At 40.4% G+C, this 16,106-nt stretch overlaps 2 protein-coding genes across 6 annotated transcripts in view; both read right to left on the bottom strand.

Annotated features, from left to right (window-relative positions):
* Window positions 1-245: 245 nt before the first annotated feature.
* On the bottom strand, window positions 246-8,497 carry LOC116396740 (zinc finger protein 239-like). Of its 2 annotated transcripts, none has more exons than XM_031871538.1 (4): window positions 8,419-8,497; window positions 5,462-5,613; window positions 4,091-4,537; window positions 246-3,009 (listed from the first exon to the last, which is right to left on the bottom strand). In XM_031871538.1, the coding sequence occupies exons 3-4, from the start codon at window positions 4,106-4,108 to the stop codon at window positions 1,867-1,869; spliced, it is 1,161 nt and encodes a 386-aa protein (XP_031727398.1). In that variant the 5' UTR covers window positions 4,109-4,537; window positions 5,462-5,613; window positions 8,419-8,497; the 3' UTR covers window positions 246-1,866. The 2 variants fall into 2 exon arrangements, with proteins under 2 accessions (XP_031727398.1, XP_031727397.1); XM_031871537.1 differs by having other exon boundaries at window positions 4,091-4,175.
* A 3,014-nt stretch (window positions 8,498-11,511) lies between these two features.
* kcnq5b (potassium voltage-gated channel, KQT-like subfamily, member 5b) overlaps window positions 11,512-16,106 on the bottom strand; it is a 110,353-nt gene continuing 105,758 nt past the window's right edge. For all 4 annotated transcript variants that reach the window (XM_031871395.1, XM_031871392.1, XM_031871393.1 and 1 more), the window contains 2 exons: window positions 14,376-14,502; window positions 11,512-13,872 (listed from right to left, as the gene is read on the bottom strand). In XM_031871395.1, the coding sequence (XP_031727255.1) occupies window positions 12,640-13,872; window positions 14,376-14,502 (1,360 nt within the window). In that variant the 3' untranslated portion in view covers window positions 11,512-12,639. The remainder of the gene's footprint in view (window positions 13,873-14,375; window positions 14,503-16,106) is intronic.

The raw sequence follows: 16,106 nt of genomic DNA, 5'->3' as shown, positions 1-16,106 counted from the left end.
ACTTCTCCACTAAGAAATGTTGATCCAAGTTGAGTAAAATGAAAAGTGCCTCACTGTTAATAAGTCTTGAATTTACAAGCGAACTTGTAAATTCCGATGAAAAATATTCTTATGGTAGTCAGACAATGTTAAAGTGTGTGTGTTTTAATTAAGCATTTAACTCAGAGGTCAGTAACCTCTGTCATGGTCCTATCAGACTTATCAAAAATGTTGGTGTGATGTATTAGTGGTCAGTCATTTACAAATTCAATTGAAACCTTTTATTTCAGACTTCACTCATTAAAACATTTATTTCAGCAAGTATTAATATATTCCATTTATTAGTGACTTACATTTTTTATCCTCCATGGTATCACAGACTAATACTACACATTGTAATATACACAATATACAAAACAGTCATTCATATTGAACTGTTTTAATTGTTAGTTTCAGGTAATTGACCACTTGACAAGTATCGCTCTGATGGACAGCAGTCAAGCTGTGAATCTGTCTCACCACAGTCCACACAACGGTCTCCAGCTGTGAAATGAACTGCAATCTTTGTTAAGACCACTACATTCATACAGAGCCCTGTGCACATTCGTTAGTGTTTTTTTTTTTTTTTTTTTAAATCACACTTGCAGTAGGTTGGACATGAAACACTGCAGGATATATGATTTAAAGACCTTGCTGTCAACAGTTGAAACTGGAATGGACAATGATACTCAGCCCAGTGAGGTCTGACATGCATGTATGTTTTTCAATGCTGTGAGTAACTCAAGCAGACTTCAGATCACTGATAAATTGTGGCGGCGGCTGTTGACAGCAGACAGCTAGGCGGATACATTTCTTTCTACATGATTAGGGTAAAGCCTAGAAGCATGTTTTTTTTTTAATTGGACAAACCAATCGGCCATACTTGATACTACCACCAGATGGAGCCAAAGTAAGACATATATAGCCTTTAATCTTAAGAGAATTATACAATAACTCAACTACTAATTATTCATACCTCAACTAATAATAATTCATACATATCCTTTACCACATTTAAGTTTCATAACATGCTCATTATATTCTTTTTAATTGAAAATAAACTTTGAATTAAAGCAAAGTCATATTCCTCCGGTTTGACTCTGATCACAGCGGACGGGTCTTTGTTCCTCTGTGATGCTGAGAGTTGTTTCACTGAGTCAATAGGATCTCGATGACTGACTTTGGAGCGTCAGGTTCTCTCTGTGACCGGACCTCCAGATTCCTAAATATCAAAATGTTGGCCTTGATGTCTTCCCTAAAGTAATCACAGTTTCTTTGAGTGATCAATATTAGTCTCACGTTCTGCTAACAAATGTTAACATGAGCTGTGTGACGATTAGCAAGCTAGTGTTAAACTTAAACACAGAAAATGGTAACAAAATATTAAAATAAAAAGCTTTTCACAAAGCTCAAACAAGATAACATGATTCAACTCACTTTGTAACAGTGTCTTTCACTATGTCTTTGATAAAGTCATAATTTTTTTTTAGGTTTCTTAAAAAGCTCACTTTTTTATTTCACAGCTCTTTGGGATGAATTTCTTGTAGGAAAGATGCCACACACATAAAGCGTGTTTGTCCAGCTCCTTTCGATCAGTCAGAGAAGAGGTTTAATTATAGGTCTGGTGATATATTCTATATTACTAGAAGAAAAATCCCACGAAAAGACCAAAACCAACAATTAATGTGTCCTTCTAACAAGTGGTGTGTATGTCCGTCCGTCCGTCCAAAGCCTGGTATCTTATTCCTCTGTGCGATAAAGCTCCGGTTGTCTAAAAACTATTACGAACACAAACAAAGCCCCACTGTTGCACTTGACACGTCCCCTAACTACCATGAACACACTAGTTTATTTTGTTGTTTTTTGTTGGCTGTCGTTTGCTGGTTCTGTTGGTGAGCAACTCAGTTGTGCTTCTTTGTTACACACAGTCGAACTCTTATCTATTCTCTCGTCTAAATAGTCGTCATCTATTGCAATACAGCGGTGTTTCTTCAAGGACTGGGATCGAGTGAACAGTCTCTTGCACTGTGAACACCAGTATGGTTTCTCTCCGGTGTGCACGCGCAAGTGTCGGCTGTAACTATACGAGCTATTGAAAGACTTCCCGCACTGGTCACAGCTGTAAGGTTGCTCTCCAGTGTGAATACGGAGGTGACGCATGTAGTTACTTAGACGACCAAAACCTTTCCCACATTCTTTACACTTGTATGGCTTCTCTCCAGTGTGCGTGCGCACATGTTGTTTATACGTTTTTGAAATGGAGAAGCTTTTCTCGCACAGTTCACAGCGGAATGGTTTTTCTCCGGTGTGGATACGCAAATGTGATTTGTAGTTGCCCAACTGAGAGAAACTCCTCCCACACTGGTTACAGCAGTATGGTTTCTCTCCTGAGTGAACACGCAGGTGTATCTTGTAACTACTAAGGTCACTGAAACTCTTTTCACATTGGTCACACTCGTAGGGTTTCTCTCCAGTGTGGTTACGCAGGTGCAGACTGAAATGCCCCGACTGCGTGAAACTCTTTCCACAGAAGTCACACTGGTACGGCTTCTCTCCGCTGTGGCTGAGCTGGTGTCGCTTGTATGAACTTAAAAAACTAAAACTTTTTGGACACTGGTCACAGCAGTATGGCTTTTCTTTAGTGTGGACACGCATGTGTATCTTGTAAATACTGAAGTAACTAAACGTCTTTTCACATTGGTCACACTGGTATGGTCCAGTGTGGTCGCGCAGGTGTTTTCTATATGAACTGTGGTCGCTGAAATGCCTCTCGCACTGTTCACAGCAGTATGTTGCTTCTTCAGTGTGCGTCTGCAAGTGTGTATTGTAGGCATTAAGTTGGCTGAAACTGCTACCACATTGTTCACAGTCGTACAGTGTCTCCGCAGTGTGAGTGAGTTCATGTCTCCTTAGACTGCAAATCCGACTGAAAGATTTCCCACACTTGTGACACTGATGGGGTCTGCTGCTGCCTGTGTCCGTCTGTTTCACCTGAGAAAAAAAAAAGAGAAATAAAAGTCAGAGCGGAGGACTTGATAAAATACTACGTACTATTGGAGTCACATGAACGATGGATTGTAAGTTGTCAGATAAATACCGTATTTCACTGATTGGCGAGAGAACCGTGCCTTTATTAAAAGACATGTTTCTTCATGTCCTAAATTAGATGGCAGAGGAGGCGAGGCAGGTGATCAGAGAAGGGAGATGAAGATGTAAAGGGGCTTCTTTTTTTATTTTAAATGCTTGCATATGTTTGTGATATAATTTGTTGATTAGAGTAGAAATCCATTTAGTAAATCACTTAAACTTGTTTAGCTGCTCTTTCTTTTTCCGTCGGCTGACCCTCTTGTCGGATCTTAATCCTTTCTTACTGGCAACGCTCAGCATTGATGAATAGTGCTTGATGCTCTTCTCTGACATGTTTGTTGTGGTCACTTTCCTTCTTGGTCTTTTTATGCTGGCTGGAAAACAATGAAGTAATGCAATACCACCGCCCACTGCTATGGTGTGTGTCTTTGCTTTTTTCCTCATAACATTTGTTTAGACCTTGTTTGAGGAGTTGTTGTTGTTAAAAGAGAAACTCAGCAGCAGATGTGCAAGTAGGAAGTGACTGTTATTTCCTACTTACTCTGTCTGCATTGTGCAAATCAGTGATAGATATCATAACTTTATACTACAACACTCCTGCTTGTCTCATCATGTAGAAATGTTACATGATGAGACAAGATGCAACAGACCTGCAGTTTGCTGCTGACAGAGTGGCTGAAGACACCACTAGACTAAGCTTTACTTAAGAAAAAGAAAAGAATATGTTTGCTTGGGAAGCTTCCTACACCACTGAACCAGTAGGAAGTGTTTAGTTTTGTTAACAGTTTCTCAACACTGAAAGAATGGAAGAGTATAAATATTGCATGTCTCTGTTAAATAGAGAAACTGAGAGCAGCAGAGTATGACATGAATGTTGTTATGCTGATTTAATTGGTGCAGCGGCATGATGGCAGACGTGGCAGCTGGGCTTTAGTCTGTGGTGATGACTAAATACTGGATCATGTTCATTTCTATTTGATCTCACCTCTTCTGAAGAACTCATTTCACCGGCTTATTGGTGAAAGTCAATGTCCTCCCAATGCTTTTCCTCCTGTCGGCACGTTCCAGTTCTGAAATCATTAAAAAAAAGACGGACTGGTCAGAGCAGGAACACCCACTACAACAGCAAGAACAGCTAGTGGGGCTGTACCAATTCTATCGCAGACTGATGGGTATCGGCTATATTGAGCCCAATCCAATCCTTCGTTTTACGTCAACTGTTGCATAAGTGTTTTTACTCGCAAAACTTTTATAAACGTCAACCATGGAGTGCAGCAGTGGTCTACTCTTTAACTCTCTGCTGCGAGTCTCACCTCCACTTCCCTGTGCTCCATGTATACGAGCCGGGGCGAAACACCACACGCCACTGACAACAGCAAAATGATGAGGCTGTTTATTTGTTATTCACCCAATTTATGTGCACTCATTTCCACTGCAAAAAAAAACAAAAACAAGGACACTTTTGAAAAGGGAGAGACGGTGACGAGGCCAAACAAACTACAGAGAGGATTATTTATTTTGTAAAAGAAAACAAAAAAATACTGAGGAACTGCTTGGATGCAACGTTTTTCTTAATGCAATGCAGAGCTATTCAATGGTCATGCATGTACATTGGAGTGATTTTGATAGCTTTAATGTACTTGAAGTGTGAACTGAGCAGCTGTATTGGAGTATCGGATTGGTACTCGGTATCGGCAGATACTCTATATTAAATGACTTGAATCGGAGGGTATAGTTTTTTTGAGGCTCAAGCATCAAACCATGCACTTCAAGGTCCCTGGTTGGAGTCCAGCCAGGGACCCTTTGTTGTAGATTGTTCCCCGTCTCTCTCTACTCATTTCCTTAACTTTCTCTACAATCAGCTGTCCAATAGAGGCAATAAATGCCTAATAAAATAATGATTTCATACATGTATACATTCTTCATGATGTGTGTTGAGGTGGCCTGCTTTAACTAGAAAACACTGCTAAATAAATCCCTGAGTTACTCGCATTAAATGTACCAATGTTGGGCAGAGCCAACAGCTCAATATTGTTTTCATTTATGCAGAAGCGGCATAAATACATGACCAGATGTGCACTAAACACAATGAAATGACGGCCAACAAGATGCACTCTAGACTGAATCAAGTGGTGGAAGATGATATATTTTAGCTAAAGTGATACAAATATACTGTCATTCCTCACATAAGCCCGATCCCGTTTGTCATACTAAGGACTGAATCGATTCGTTTTTTTCTGCATCACATTGTGTCTGGATTATGTGAATGGGGCTCTCTGATTAAAATGCAAAGAGGCGAGAAAATGCAGCGTGATTTCCTACAGTGCAGCTGGAAGTTGCCATAGTAGAGCCATACCTGCTTATTCAGATCTCGAATGCAATCCAAAGTGTTCTTGGTGATGATTATATGGCTCGGTAATTAATCAGTAATCAATAATAAATATAACAATCGGGGGGGAAAGGGAGCCAACTGGAACCAGGAAGAGAATCGTGTGTTGCGAGATGAATCTGCGAAAAGAAAGCAGATAATGCAAACATAAATATGATGTCAAAGTAGGGATGTTAGCTTCGTTTAATGTTGAGGCTGAGACAGTTATGCATATCCTTATATCATACGGGAAATTTACGTTACACCGGAAAGGCAAGAAATGACAACTACGGAAAATAAGGCAAGTAGAGGACGACGGTAAAAGTACATTAGAGTGAGGAGACAGTGCTCGAGGGAGGAAGAGGTTATTTCGTATTTTAAGGAAGGATGGACTTTTAAAAAGAATGGATACTGAGGGAGAATAAAACCTGAAGGTGGCGGTAATGCTATATTTTGGATGCTGAGTGCCATAAGAAAAGAAAAAGAAGCACTGTGGCAGAAAGACGGTGAGAGCACAGCAGATTGCTCGGAGAAGATTACATGTTTTATTGCCACAACTTTTAACATTTAGCTAATCTGATATTTGAAAGACATAACATTTTGTATAAGATTAACAGGCATGGTGTCAAGGTCAGAATCATTGTTCAAAAGGTCAAATGCATAGGCATTGTGTATTTCCTTAAAAACTCATCTCTGTCCAACCACATGACATATTTAGACTTGGGCGCATGAAAAACTAAATATGGCTTCTATGAAACCACTTAGTATTGTATGTTTGTATGTAGAATTCTAGTCTAGTGGTCCACAGTCTTAATATCAGTAGACAGTCTTACTTAATCTGGTCCAAAGTAGGGCTGCACTGAATCGACTAACCAAACAAATAGTTTTTTGATTATTTGATTATACATTTTTAAGATTTTTTTTTTTAATTCCCCAAAATAAATATCAAAACTTGTCATTCATTTTTCAATATTTTATTCCGTCATCTTAAAAAAAATAAAATACTGAACCTCAAATTCAAAAGGATGCTGTGACATAGATTAATTTAATCATTGCATTTCATAGCTACCACTACTAATGCTGATGCACATTATGCAAAGCAACATATTTTTGTAATCCGTTACAGTGACTAATCACCACAGCTCTAGTCCAAAGTCTTAATAAACTCAACATAAATTATACACAGAACTATAAAGGAAATATAAAGGCAAGAGTTCATTCAATAGTTTCATCAGGCAGGGCCCATGTGCGGCTGCATCAGTTGTCCATTTCACTTTACACCAAAGCAATACATCTTTAAATCTAAATGGTGGGTTACCAAAAAAAAGGTGAACAACTTCATGCTCCTCAGTGGATGAATCCTCTCAATGTTGATGATCTATGACCTTTCCTCAAGCACCATCCTCAGACCAACATGTATAATCTCTACTCTGACTAGACTGCCAGTGGAACAGCAGCACTGTAACTCTCCACCCTCTTCAACATGACACACAAGAGGTTGTGTCATATGTAGATGGCATGTTCAGAGGCGGGTGGGGCATGGTACGCCCTAGTTTTACAGCCAGCATTTTCTAACCCAAATACTGCATTCAATAATCGAAACTTAAATATGTTTTTGTTTTTCAGAACTCACAAAATGCCACGATGACCAGGATAAGTGTGAAGGGGAAATGTAAAAAGCTGCCACTTTCCCATGCTCTGCTTTGACAGATCATCTGTGGTATGTTTCGATAAAAACGTACATTTATAATTGGAGCAGGAGGAAAACTCCTAAGCACATTTGAGATTGTTTTGTGTGTGAGATAATTCCGGCTGTCCTTAACCAAATGAGCAGGTAGCCACAACTTTGTTTGTCACCTTTTTCAGCCATGATGAGTTTGTTACATAGCAACAAAAACATTTTTTTCTAACTTTACAAATCAAGAGTTAGCAAACTTTGCATTTCTTAAGACACAGTCTGATTTTACTTGAACAACTTTGACTCAGCTTTGGAAAATTGTTTGCAACAAAACAGGATGTTCCGCACTTGCAAAGAAATCGCCTGCATTTTTGTCAATGATCTAACCTGGGGTTTGTCATCAGCGCACACAAAAGCAATGGGAGACCATGGTGCACCAGGAGAGGATGGATAGTAGCAGCAAGTAATACAGAAATCTGGCAAGCAGTAGCTGCCATACTGCAGCTTCTCTTCTCAGGCTGTAGGACTCATCCTCCATCTCATTCATATATATATATATATATATATATATATATATATATATATATCAGCAGAAATGGGACTGGGGACTTAATTTTGTTGCGCAACCCTGCGTTGTACATTGACAATAAATTAACCTCACCCTTCAAGGCCCACGCAGAGTTTACCTTTATTGTTAGTTTTACTGTTGCCCAAACAGATCCTCTTTCTCTCTCTGACTGTCTGGTAAATAACGTATTTACATCTGTAGAAGATACACTGTGACAGCTGCTTTCCACATATTTATGCACGAAGGAGATGCCATAATCGTTTTTTTCGGAGTCTGTTTATAGTCGAGCTTTAACAGTTATTTAAGTTTTTATTTTTGTGCGTAAATTGCATATGAATAGTATTTCCAGTTATCAACAGCACGTGCTAATGTAATCAAAACGTAAACAACTGCATTGAACGCATCGTAACGTTACATCATTCATTTAAACATGTGACACACGTCCAACTATGTCGATCACGTTAACACGAGATCGACAAAGAAAACTCAACGCTAACGGGCTATGTCCGAGGTTTATACCAACAAACAACAACCAAGCATACGGGGCTAGTTTAGCACAGCAGCGGCCTAGCATTGCGCATCCAAGATAACGCAAAATAATATGCGCGGAGCAGGAAGCAAGTCGCTACATTGAATCCAGTGTGCGATCACTAATCATTGACAGACCCAAACATACCAAGAAAACAGTGCAACATGTACCTTTCGCTCTCCCACAGTCTCTCTCCTGCTACCTTTGATGATGCCACGCAAATATCACCATCTTGGATACTCTTCTTCGTTGGTGTTTTACGATAGCCGGCATTCACTGCTGCCATCTTCTGGAACTTGTCTGTTACTGTGCCACTTCTCGATCATTTTCACTAACTTTATTCATTTCATTTACCTCCACACTCTGGAATGCTTGTTAATGCTCTTTATGTTGTTCCCATTTTCCTAATTTTAGTTAACATCACTTCTCTTTCGTGTTTGTTGATGGCCGGCAGAGCAGCTTAGAGGTGCATCACCGCCATTTAGTGGACTGATTAAAAGCGTGGAGAAGAAAGCCACCAGCAGCGGTAAGATCACCAAGTCCGCGCAGGTCAAATGAATGTTGTTTCGGGCTCACCGTGGCCGTAGACACACAAGCACCCTGCACCTTCTGCACACAATAGTCAGCATGTGGTCTGTTATCAGAATGCATCGCAAAAGCAGGAGGAGGAAAAAAATAACTACCAAACCGTTAGTGATTAACACTTTACTAGTTATATATGTTGTCTCACTCACTTTGTGGCAGAATATAACATATTTTCATTACATCTCTCTGGTTGTGTGCTGTTGTAGTTGAAGTTAGGCTGCTCGTTGATCAGTGCTAAGCACCAGTTATAAGGCATAGATGTTCTTCTGCCAGTGAAGTAATGCTCTGCGTTCTAGCTTTTAAAGAGATATGCCTACTAGCCAGAGTTAGATTGGCTTCTTGCATATTCTTAAAGAAACAAGCTTCAGAAACTGTCTGATACCTGGCATCTTAATGTCCCTTGCAGTAGCTCTGTTGCAGTTTATCTCATGCACTTTAACCACTGTTATTTGTAAGCACTTGTTCATAAAAGTAAAGATGTTTAAACAGAATGTCTTTGTCGCTGGTATCATTGGTAAGCCTGTGGAACCTCACTCTTTCAGTGAATGATGAGAAAGCAAACGACAAACTCCTCATAGAATTTCCTTTATTGATGAATGAGACTCAAAGTTCACTTGCATTTCCATTACATTACAGGCTTCATAAATCCAACTGAGATTATTATGAGTGTGTAAATATGTGCACATAATTTAAATAAATTAAAAGACATGAGACAGAATGTTAACATGTTTTATGTCCTGTAGCAAAATGATCTTGGAATAACAAAAAAAATGACAACGTAAAATTCCTTAAGTCAGTAACATTTACAAAGAGAGAAAATGAAGACAACCGTTTCTGTTCAGAGGAACCTAATGCACTTTTCTGGAAATTGTAGATATGGAGATGAATATGTACCACAAAAGCAAGGCACCGATATATTATACTGCATGTACTGCACATTTTGAGGTCCTTTTACTTCTGATGCAATCAAGTTGAACCATACATAGTGATTTGTCTTAATGACACGGCATTCGTTCTCAGTTATAGATTTGTATACGACAACCTCTTCATGCAAAATGAATGTAAATATCTGAAAGAAAGTAAAATCCACAAAGCAAACTGACCCCAAGCCTCCTTCACATATACTCCGTTTCTGGATATGGGTCTTTGTTGAGGTACTGCTAGCTAAAGTTGATTATTGACCACTGAGGCTTTGGATGCTTTATTGGTAGTATTTACCTGCCACTTGTGGTGCTATAATTATTCACCTGATTCTGTACCATGCAACAGGAATACATTCTGCAGCAAATACACTTCAAGAAAGCAAAAATAATCCCACATTATGAATAATCCCACAGTGTGAAAAAAGCAAACATTGACCATGAATTAAATAATATATCTTCATTTCATGTAAAAACAGGGTGGCAAAAAGCCAAATGCAATACACAGTTAACATTTCTTTCAGTGTATCCGTTTCTGAACCAAAACAAAGTGCTTTGCTTATATTCTGACAAAACATCAAACTGATATTACGAACCAAGAAATGACATTCAAGATGTGTTTCAATCCATGGCTGTCATCAGCTGGAAAACCAACTGGCTGGTGCATAATTGATAAGAGAATAAGCAACAACTGCTCCTGGTTTCTCTGAACTGTACCCAAGACAGTGATGGGCGGTGTGACCAAAAACCTGTATCACAGTATTTTTTAAGATTCTGGTAGTATCACTGGTTTTTTTTTGGCATGACTGGGCCTTTTTATAGGTGTATGCAGGCTTGTTCTACAGTCGGGAGTAAATAGAATATATAAAAAATGTATATACTGAAGGCTTTAATTATCATAGAATTTGCTTGGCCCCACAAAATTATACAATATATGAAGAAATCAGAATGCATGAAACGGTTGCAGAATGTATACTATTCTTATTGTGCAAACTGCAACATTGTAAACACCAAAATGTTTTAAGATAGTTGGATAAACACCATAAACTGTTGTGGCGACTGTAGGTCGTGTGGTTGGTATAATGTTGGGATAACAGTTTGGCTGAAGTATTTGCCCCGACAAAACATACATCGAATCCAGTGTGATAATCATTGATCCCGTCTTTCTTCACTGTCTGTAGCAGGTTGATTGAAATAGTGTTCGTAATGTTCGCTCCACCGCTTGCTTTTCCTGTAGTGCTTCAGGCAACTGCCTTTTCAAGCGACGTCTGACCCTTTGGCTTCACTGGCCCTACTGAAAGCCTCAAATCGCACTCTTATTCTTTCAGCACGTTGTGTGCCGAGTTGACGGTTGTTGCTAACTACTGCACCACTGGCAACAACAGTGGCTCCGTCTGATTTCTTTGTATAACCAGTAAACAAACACAGCTCCTCCTCGCAGCTGTTAACAGTTATGCTACTAGCTAGCAGCATCACATCCACGGCTCTTCTCGTTTGGCGGTATATGAAAATATGATATTGTAAGGGAAATTCAAACCGGTATACCGCCCAGCACTAATACAAAGTTACAGTTGGCTGTGTGCGCATATAGCTGTATACATGTATGTGCTTTGAACATGGGGCACCTCATACTACAGCAGACAGTTGGCAGAAGTGACAGTGAAGCATCCAAATATTTGGCATTTACAGCAACACCAACAATTCTCTTTTCTGTCTGGTCTTTCCTGCTGTACTCCTCAGTAACAAGTTGTGGTTGTCCAAGAGTTTCAAAATAAGATACCCAACAATTCAGAGTATAACTAGAAAAAAATGAAAGGACCTGTCCTTCATCAGACAGGTGGATGTATTGTGTCTAATGTATTAGGTTTACAGACTTTTCAAACTGGCTTGTTTCAAGTAATTTATATAACATTGACTTTGTTTTTTGTATTTTAAACCACATAACCACACAATGATTCTTTTACTGCTAAAATGACCTGATGTTCACTGTGACAAATTACACAACTCGAGCAAATTTCAGGAGTCTCACTGATTTACTGTACAAACATTATTGCCAACCTGAAACTGTAGAAAGAATACTTCAAATGTAAAACTGTATTGCCCGTATTCAGAAATTGTCAGCAAAAATACAAGAGCTGTAGTATACAAGCTAAATTTGCATGTACACTGGGTCGGTGTGTGTGGTATTTTTGAAAAGATTGTGGGCAACCAAAGTCATTGGTTGAGGATAGTAATTCATACGATTTGAGGATTAAAAAAAAATTCTAAAATAGACTGAATATTATAGAAATAGTGATAATAACCGAGAATCTAAAGTTTGGCAATGACAAGGTAACATTACCTTCAATATGGAAGCCTATCATGTGTTTGGAGAGGCAGGAATTGGATGTTGAACGGTCACATTTAGGAATGAAGTCCCATTTATTTCCATTACTTACAAAATATGTGAGTTGTGTTCTGAAAGTGTTTGATGTCCATGCCTTCCTACTTTAAGTATAAACTGTTTCTTGCTAATCTCAGTATCTTTGAATAAAAACATGCAATGCTGATGCTCCGTCTCAAGTTCACATATTAACCAACCGTCTTTCAGGAAGTTTAGTTGGCTTTGTCTAATAGCAAATTCTCAGGTTTTGGGGGCCTGTGTTCCCATTATACAAGTCCTCATCTTTTATCTCAGATTTGTAAATAACACTCTAAAACTAAGAGTAACTCATGCAATGATATGCCATATGATCCGCCTGTATGAAAATACTGTGATTCTTATCAAATGGATCGACATGAAAATAAACAAAAAAGTTCCCACTGTTATAATCCCCCCCTCCAAAAAGGACAAAAAACAGTCTCTGTCAGGTGAGATTTGCGTGCCTTCTGAACAAGTAGGCAAGTTTATTTTAGCCGCACGTGCGGCATGTCCAGCAAATCGGTGTTGCCAGCAGAAGGCGAGGATGTGTGACCGCTGGCCAGGCTACGGTTAGAGCCTTGGGACCCTGCCCCTACTCTGCTGTCAGTCTTCAGGAGCTCCGATGAGTAGGTGTGGGCCTCAGTAGTCCCCAGTGACAGGAAGTCAAATCCCTGCGCCTCTAGGTCCCTGTCGCTGATAAAGAGGTCCTCCTCACCCCATCCTCCTCCACCACTCCTTCCAATACCACCACCTCCCCCAGGGTCTTGGCTACAGCTGCGGAAGCCAATGGGGGAGTCGCTGCTTGTACTGGGGCTTGGTGATGAGCGGCTGTGACTGTGGTGGGCATCCTGGACAGTCCCTGGGGCTGACTGCATCAGGTCCTGCACTGACATCGACTTGCCCAAGCAGTCCATCTGGCTGGGACCAGAGCAGCAGCCCAGGGCTGGCGACACCAGGGGCTGCAGCTCCAGGCTCATATGTCTCCTCCAGGAGCCTTCTTCCTTAGTATTAAGCCTGCTGGTGCTCTGCAGCTTCTGGTCCAGTCTGCCAGGCCCCAACCCAAGGTCCTTCCCAAAACTGCTGTCCTCCATCTGCATTCCTAAACTTCCACAAAAGTCCTCCATGTAAGGGGACACCTCTGTGGAGGTCGCACATGGCAGGTTGCTTGGGCCCCCACTCCGGCTGGGAGGGGGTGGTGGAGGAAGTCTCGCCAGAAGAGGAAACCCTCCATCTCCAACTCCTCCACCCCGACCACTGACGATATTTGGGGTGAGGATGGGTGGAGAGCTCCCCACTGCCTCATCAGTGCCACTTTCAGGTGTGGTGGCCTGAGCCTGGGTATGACGATGGTGGAGATGATGAGCATGACGATGGTGGTGATGATGTTGAGGCAGCGGTGACGGGCTGAAAGAGGAGGATGCGAGGCCCGCGGATGACGAGGCATTGAGATTGAGGTTTAGCTCGTTGGGAGGCGCCAGGATAAGATGGAGACCTCTCTGGGAGAGGTGGGAGTTGCTACCAGGGGGGAGTGCTCCGCTGCTGCTGGCCTGGGTGGAGCTGGACAGGTCCTTGCCGAAGACAGAGGAGTGGTAGTCAGAGGTTTGCTCCAACTCAAACAGGGGCAGAGAGGAGAGTGTGAGGGCTGAAGACGATCCTTTGCGCAAAGCCTGACGATAGATGTCGAGCAGGGAGTCGAGCTTTGACTCAATCGACTGGACCTGTGAGGAGAGAAAGGGAGGATGGGAGATGAGTAACCAGGGACTTTTATATGTGATTATAACCTTTTCAAACTATTTTGGTGGCATAACGGGTGGGGTTATGCCACCCGTGGGGTTATGCCAAACCTAAAAAGTGACCTTTTTAGGTTTTAGGCAGATTACATGCTGTTTCTTGTGAAACAACAGCCGCTGCTTTACCCTTTTAATCCCCATCAAATCATTTTCTGGGAATCACACAATGGGCAACGAGATATGTAATTTGCAAGCTAAAACGTATTTCAAATTTACAAAGAATATATCAGTGCAGTATTTAGCAAAGTAATATTGTGATACATAACTTCACAATACATTTCGTAGGCCTCTGTAACTACTGTGACAATCAGTGACTGGCTACTGCCCTTCAATGGGAGAAATGGGTCTGTGCCAAAAACGCGTAGAGTAAATGCATACTGCTTGTCGTTATTTAATACATTATTAGAAAATAAAACAAGCAGAACACAGACCTGCCGCTCCACCTTACAGACTCGACCCAACATGCTCATGTCCTCTAAAATATCTCCATCAGACAGCAGCTTTTCTCGAATCTTCTTATCCAAAGGTATCTGGCCTCTCCCGAGGATCTGGTCCACTCTGGAATACACACACACACACACACACACACACACACAAGCACATGCAAACACAATAAGACATTAATGATGGAAAGAAAAAAAGTGACAAAGTAGAAATCCACAAGGCAGCCCACAGCAATGAAGAAAGGTTGAAACTGCAACAGAAAGAGATTATCATAAGCATATTTTCTTTTTCAACAAAAAGTTAGAGGTTAGACTTCCTCACTGGATGAGAAAACATTACCAGACATGTAAGGATGGTGTGTTACTAAATGTGTTTCTTATTTATCAAATAGTCAGAGGTTTTCTTTATCCGTTTCTGAATATAATATTTTATTCATGACAGCACATATTCAGTTCCTTTGTCTATAGAAAGACTATTCCTGCTCAATCCAGTGAGGTTCAGCAGAATATGGTTAATAAAGTCCCTTTGTTAATGAACAAAGTAGGGATAGCCCAAGGCAATGTCATGCAGCTATAATGCCACCAACATTTTGATAAGATCTTCCAACCCTTCCAACCAGACTTGCATCTATAAGTGTGTCTTTCTTGAATGTGTGAATTTATACTTTTTTGAACATGTGTTAGGCTGGCACGCAGCGGCCGGACTTCACAAGCAGGAGGACGGACACAGAGAGTACGTGTAAACCAACCAGGTGTTTATTTCACTGACAAAAACAAACAAATACATGGCATAACTCTTTCAGGGACCACGGGCAGCATGTGGTCCTGGCAGCGACAGCACTAGATGTAATTATGGCAGCCTTATATAGTCTGCCACTAACGAGGACCTCCACATCACTGTAAGATAGGTGACGCTGCCCCTTACTCTACAACACATACATTAAAATAGAGGCCTAACATTCTCAGGTCAATTATCTATATGATCTCTATTGTGGTAAGACATCACGATAGCGATCATATTCGGCGCAAATAGAGGATTCAATTTGCCTACAACCCCTCTAGTAATTACCACATGGTACCTTCCCGGAACTATAAAATGGTGCTCTTGTACCCTGGGGACTCTTTTAGGACGAACACCCTGGAGAGGAGACACAGCAGAGGTGAGTGCGTTGAACATGCAGGTTATTTTGACAGCACTATTAATATATTCAATCATTTTATTTAAAGATAACTAAACCACTAATATGTTTGTGTCTACAGGCCCGACCTTCAATAATTACTCCTGAGACCATATCAGAACTGTATAATAAACATTCAACTCTCAGTGTGTGAGTCTCTTATTGTCTCAAACAGTCCACAAATGCCTGCAATGGAGAGGGTCTTTGTCACAACGTGTTTTTGCCACTTGATGTGGTCATATCAGACAAAAGAAAAGTCTAAAATGCGTTTTAATCGAGCACATAATCATAAAAGCATAGAAATCATGCTTTTTGTGATAAGCCAATCACATACTAATGTACTGCATACTCAATCGATATGTACTGCATTTAATATTTCCCTGTATTATCATAAGGAAAATTAAAATTATTCAATATTGTAGTATTAAATATGTTTTCTACAGTATATTATATATTACTACATACTTAGTGTGTGTATATATATATATAAATAGATAAATTTGATATTGAGTATGCAGTACATTAGTATGTGATTGGCTTA

Source organism: Anarrhichthys ocellatus, unplaced genomic scaffold (assembly GCF_004355925.1).
Source record: "Anarrhichthys ocellatus isolate YVR2014 unplaced genomic scaffold, GSC_Weel_1.0 scaffold58, whole genome shotgun sequence".
NCBI lineage: Eukaryota > Metazoa > Chordata > Actinopteri > Perciformes > Anarhichadidae > Anarrhichthys > Anarrhichthys ocellatus.
Note: the sequence above shows the minus strand (reverse complement) of the source record. Positions and strands in the feature narration are given on the sequence as shown.